The 5,813-nt window shown below is 54.8% G+C and overlaps 1 protein-coding gene across 1 annotated transcript; it reads left to right on the top strand.

Annotated features, from left to right (window-relative positions):
* The first annotated feature begins 723 nt into the window (after positions 1-723).
* Positions 724-3,255, top strand: LOC149809057 (photosystem I reaction center subunit III, chloroplastic-like). Its single transcript, XM_089995013.1, has 4 exons — positions 724-823; positions 915-1,145; positions 1,846-2,016; positions 2,862-3,255. The coding sequence occupies exons 1-4, from the start codon at positions 797-799 to the stop codon at positions 3,093-3,095; spliced, it is 663 nt and encodes a 220-aa protein (XP_089851139.1). The 5' UTR covers positions 724-796; the 3' UTR covers positions 3,096-3,255.
* The last annotated feature ends 2,558 nt before the right edge of the window (positions 3,256-5,813 follow it).

The following is a 5,813-nucleotide window of genomic DNA, read 5'->3' as shown; positions in this document are numbered from 1 at the left end:
AGCGATGTCGATGATCTACGCCTACGTAATTCGTGTAAATACCTGCTAGCGCACACATGTGTCCACTCCCCAGCTGTGCATCTCTGAAGATACTTTACCCCATCCATCTGCACAAGGACCTGGTCCAGGTCGACTTTCCCCTTTCCGGAGCAGACGCAGCAAGTGAACAGTGGACGTCATGTGAATTTGAGATGATACCAACGCAGTATCAGGCCTTTGTGCCTGGGCTGTGAGCAATTACTGTTTGCGGGATGCAAATATCAAGCCTTCCACGAAAAACAGGAATGCCCTTGCCTACCTGCACGTGAATACAGTTCCTCCGAGGTTGCTAACCAATATCAAACCTAGCCAATCCTTGTGGTATTACTGTCGCACAGTGCACAGAAGTCTTTGCCAAGCAGAGAGCGGTGTCTGTAGCGTTCACCACAAGAGGATGCTGCCTGCTGAATGGGCTTGTATGTGCAAGTAACGACACCGAATCTTAGCATGGAAATTTCACTGTGGTATGAATCGGGAACCCCATGACACGCTAACAGTATCTGATTCAACGAATGGCAAATGATTGGCGCGCACGAGAGGTTCCCGCGTATCCTCGGCGGGAACTCTTCTATCCCACGTGGCATAGGCAATCAACCTCAATCGACTATCGGACGCTATCGTATGAGATCAGCGCAAATCAGGCCTCAACGATGAACTTCCATCGTATGACAAACCTGTTCCAATTGTTAAGGCTTGTTGAGCAATCTTTCTGCACCAGGTCAGCAGTTCCAGTGCTGTTTTGTCGCGGATAGTTAACATGGCTTTCTCAGTCTCAGCTCCTAAGGTACGCTTCAGCAAGGACCAGCTGAGCACCTCGTTCAGATGACAGCTCGCAGAGATTCAGCTCGTGATGCTGACGCCTGGTTGCGTTACAGGTGGCCCGCCAGACCGTGGCTCGCAACGTTGTTGCCCGTGCTCAGACCCCAGAGCCCACCAAGCAGGTGTCCACTGCCGTCGTCGCAGCAGCAGTTGCATCCATTGTCTCTCTGTCCGCTGTGGATGCAGCTTACGCTGACGTTGCAGGTTTGACTCCTTGCTCAGAGAGCTCCGCTTTCGCCAAGCTCCAGAAGAAGGAGGTCAAGAACTTGCAGAAGCGCATGGCCAAGGTAAGCAATGTTATGGTTTGTCACATCAAACGTGCTTGGCAGCATATCAGTTTGTAACGTCATGGATGGTTTGCGAAGGGACCATTGCTAACGACGGTCGCTTGATCTGAGGTTTTGGTCCCCTCAACCCTCATTCCTCCTTTGCCACTCCTTGGGGTCATGAGGCAGAGCTCTTACTTGTACCCTGATGCAAGGATTGCCAATGTTGTGGATTTTTGATATCAGAATGCTGGTTGCTAGTCAGGCGATTTTGACTACAACGCAGTACCGAAACCAATTACGTACGTATTTCAGAATGCCGAAATCTTTCGAGAGTCGCCATGCAAGATTTAACGTGCAAGACGTATGACTGATTCAGCTGGATGACTTTGAAAGATGATCATCTATTTTGTCTGAACACATTGTGACAGACAACCCCAGCAGAAGTGCTGTGTTCGCCGTCACATCGCAGCATCGTCTCTGATTGACGTTTAAAGCCATTTTGCCGAACTCGACAGTCCATGCAGTAAGCATATATGTCAAGGCGTTTCCCGAGCGGTTCACCTTCAAGGAATGGAAGTGAACTGAGTCCCAACGGTGGTGAAATGTCGATGCAAGCAGTCAGCTTGCAGAAACGCTTGGCACTGCACGTACTCTTTGCATTGAATTGCAACAGTAGCACCACGTCATCATTATGTGATGGAGTGTCATGTTGGTACAGTATGAGGCTGGCTCTGCCCCTGCTCTTGCCCTTGAGGCCACCATCCAACGCACCAACAACCGCTTCGCCAACTACTCCAAGGCTGGTTTGCTTTGCGGAACTGACGGTCTGCCCCATTTGATCGCCGATCCCGGACTCGCCCTCCGATATGGCCATGCCGGAGAGATCTTTGTACGCTCCTCATCTCAGCTCAGCGATACTTAGCTTTAGAGGGGAGGGGGGTTTGTCATTCAGGCGGTCTCATTCCTCGGCGATGCAAGGCATGAGACCGTTGCCTCGCAGCATCTATTGGTACAGGCAGCATTGCAGCATGATTGGCAATGCCAGAGAAATGCTGCCTCGATGCATCATTGGTACAGGTCGTGTTATCTGACAACCAGATAGCATGATGTGGTGCACTCATGTCGTGTGCCCTGTGGTTGAAGGTGGGCAGATTTGGCAAGACCGAGGTTGCCACCTGATTTGAGTCGCTGCGCCCTTTCTCATGCCTTGGTAGCAGCCGTTCCGTGGAGCAGTACAAGTAGGGCAAACAGTTGGCAGAGCAGCCAGCCCACCATGATGGGGTTGGAACTCCAATAGCCTGCTCACCTTCATGGGGGAACGGCAGTCCTTGACATGCTAGTACCTTGTCCAATGGTGCCGCATGTCGGCTCAACAGCTGGTGTCTTGGCAGACTCCTCCCATGAATGGGTCTGTTCGCAGCATGATGACGATGTACCTTTTGACAACACTACGGCATCCACAGGGACATTGGCAACCCAACCGTCCGAACTACTTGGGGATCGCGCATTTGGCAAAGAGTGACAGGATGTCACGCAGGGACGTTGACCTCCCCTAGGATCAGGGCGCAGATGACGTGCAGGAGTTCAAGGGACTAGGTGCTTGTCAAAGAGGATGCACGCAACCCAAAATCAGCATTGTCCCGAGAGACAGCTTGATCATGCCCAATTTGTCGTCATACTTGAATCTCGTGCCAAGTTGGTGACAGGTGCTAACTTTTTGTGGTGGCTCTGCAGATCCCCACCCTTGGCTTCCTGTACGTCGCTGGCTACATCGGCCATGTTGGCCGCAGCTACTTGATCGCGGTCAAGACCGAGAAGACCCCTGTGACCAAGGAGTACATCATCGATGTGCCCATGGCCCTCAGCATGGCTGTCAAGGGCTTTGCTTGGCCCGCCCAAGTGGTCATGGAGCTCAGGAACGGCACCCTGACTGAGAAGGCCGAGAACATCACTGTCTCCCCCCGATAAATGCATTGTTCTCTCTCATCCCTGGCCATATTTGCTCCGATTGCATGAGTAGTTCTTTGTGCACTCAGCCCCCCCTGTCACGAACCAGGTGTTCACGGCTTGTGGGTGATGAAGTTGTAATCCTAGCACAGTGCACTCTGGTGTAACAGCTGTCCTTTCAGGTTCTGCTTGGTCCCCGGATGCCGCAATGCTCGCCGTTTGATGCAGCTGGTCACACCGCATGTATACTATGTCCCATCACCACTGTAATGCCCAGGAGACCTGCCACAGGCAGTTTGGAGAAATTGCGGGGCATGACAAACTCCTGGTAGCCATTGCTGGTGTATCAGGGCATGCACTTCTTGCACACTCTGTACTGTACCATAGTCATACCAACAAACAGGCGGTCACAGTCAAGATTACTTTTGAGAGAACATGTTGATTTATCAGATATGTGGCAAAATGCCCGCAAATGATGTCAGGCTCTCAAAGCGCTCGCCCGATTGTTGGTATTGTTACGGTATGCATGGTTATCAGACCTTGCAATATGGCACAACGCTTTGACATGTCACAGTGAAGATAGGCTGCGTTGACAGCAAACACACACGTGACCTTCCCCATTTCGCGAGGCGTTGATTCAAGCAATAACGAGTAGCACTGGGCTGCACAGTGACTGCCAGTTTGAAACAGGCAAGTGCGTACCGGTAACTGCAAACAGATACTCTACGGTACAGGATTCTGCTGTACGGGTACCTCGAATGGTTAAATGCCCTGCGAAAATAGCGTTCGTGGGTTCAAACCCAGCTCGGGGCCTTTTGCCCAGGTGCCGCTTGTAAGGTAGTGTGCGGAGGACACCAAGGCGCCTGCCCGATAAGCGTGAAGGGACATTCAAGCTGTCTACAGACTTGCGAGAAACAGTGGCAGGCTCTTCCATAATGCCATCATCTCGATCGTGCGTCTAAGTTGTAGTATTCATCTGGTTTCTGAACACTCAGGGGCTGAACCCTTTCCTCCGTGACAGCCAGGCGGTGCCTGGCTGTCACAACTGGCCACGCAATCCATTGTCCGAACCAATTACTGGTTGCCATGGAACGAGCGACTGCCTCACCCGACCGGGGAGCGATTTAAACTTTTGAGATTCACTTGGGCGGCATGTACCGCCTGTCCCACAGGTTACCCCTGGGCATGAGGCCAAACCCCCTTGGGCACAGCCCCCTCATCAACAATGGGGCATGGCATCATAACCGAGTGACTTACTTATTTATAAAACTCGCGCGCAGCAAGCCGCCCCAAGAAGCAGGCTCAGCGCCAAATTCGTTGAAACACTCTGCTCATCGCTCGAGAGGTGTCAAGGTGTGCACAGCAATACAGCGGCGTCATGTGACAGCAAACACTGCCGTAGCGCACAGTTGCTTTCCACGACACAAGATGTTTCAACAATCGGGCTGTCTTGCCCGTCGTCAACGCTGCCTTCTTTGGGCTGGCGTATCTCTTTTCTGTATTGTTACAAGCGACAGGGCCGGCAAATCTAGGAAAGGCTACCGAAAGACGAACAAAAGAAAAGAAAAAGGAAGACAAAGCACACAGCGACACAAACAAACAACGAAGCAAGTCAGACCTCAACCGGGCCCTCTGCCGGCTCATCACATCCTGGCTGGAAGTTGTGTCCAACACGCACAGCAATGCGCAAGAGAGAGTTGTAGTACATGCGCGCATTGCCCTTGCAAAGGGCGCAGCTGAGCTCCCAACGCACGGTCCGGACAAAAGCGGCTTTAGACACCCGACCCGCCGCCGCTACCAAATCGCCAAGCTCTGATAGGAACCGCGACGCCGCGACACCCATGCGGCCGTACGACTCCACAGCAAGCGGCACAAAGCCGAACGCGGAGCCCTCGCCAACCGCTTCGAAGTCCGCCCGCTTCCGCGCCTCAGCCTTCGCAGCCGCAGACCCTCCAGCCTCCGCAGCGTCTCGCATGTACGACGCAGCCGCGGGGTGCGTGACGACGCAGCCCAGGATGCGGACGCCACCGTCAGGCCAAACCACGAGGATGACACCCCGACGTTGACTGGCAGCCCCTTGCGCCCCCGGGCCTGCAAGGCTGCTGTAGAGCGGCTCCGCGCTCGACGCGCAACCAGCGCGGCGGATGGCATGGCGCCAGGCAGAAGCCCAGGAATCATGGCGCACAATCGCCTTGCCAGCGTTATGTTTGCACGAGAGAGCGTGGTCCGGCGTTGTCGAATCGCCAGCGGAGCAGGTGCACGGAGGGATGTCAATCAGCGACGGCACCCCCAAGCCGAGCCGATGCCGGGCTGCCATGCGAAACTCTGCGTTAGTGAGACGCAGAGCCGACCACATGGGCAGTGCAGTAAGCCAGACTGACGACGGGCCAGTTGAGGCACTGCGAAGGCGCGCCGCGTCTCGCTGGCCCTCCACGGTGTCGGTGTCACAGGCGTCGAGCATGGCCGCGCCCGCACGATCGCCCACGAGCCTCGACACGCCCCGCTGGACGTGGGGCAGGTCCTCAAGCACGAACTCCGCCGGTAGGTCCCGGGCGCTCTCTTCCCACTCGCACTCGCCGGCAGCGTCGTCGAAGACGCGTTGCCAGGCCGACAGCAACGCCGGCCGCAGCGCCCGCGAGAAGGGCTGGCATATGTCAAGACCATTCGACATGGCCTTCTGCGCCTTAGAGGCTCCCGCCACGAGCGCGGCGGCCGCGACGAGGGACGTTGCGTCGCGTA

This window comes from Nuphar pumila, unplaced genomic scaffold, assembly GCF_984573655.1.
Source record: "Nuphar pumila unplaced genomic scaffold, dmNupPumi1.hap1.1 HAP1_SCAFFOLD_1775, whole genome shotgun sequence".
In the NCBI taxonomy this organism is placed as follows: Eukaryota; Viridiplantae; Streptophyta; class Magnoliopsida; order Nymphaeales; family Nymphaeaceae; genus Nuphar; species Nuphar pumila.
Note: the sequence above shows the minus strand (reverse complement) of the source record. Positions and strands in the feature narration are given on the sequence as shown.

Bases quoted from the DNA above. Each gene is read 5' to 3' on its own strand.
- LOC149809057 (XM_089995013.1), top strand. From the start codon at position 797: ATGGCTTTCTCAGTCTCAGCTCCTAAG. The intron at 824-914 runs GTACGCTTCAGC...GTTGCGTTACAG, and splicing joins TCTCAGTCTCAGCTCCTAAG to GTGGCCCGCCAGACCGTGGC. The intron at 1,146-1,845 runs GTAAGCAATGTT...ATGTTGGTACAG, and splicing joins TGCAGAAGCGCATGGCCAAG to TATGAGGCTGGCTCTGCCCC.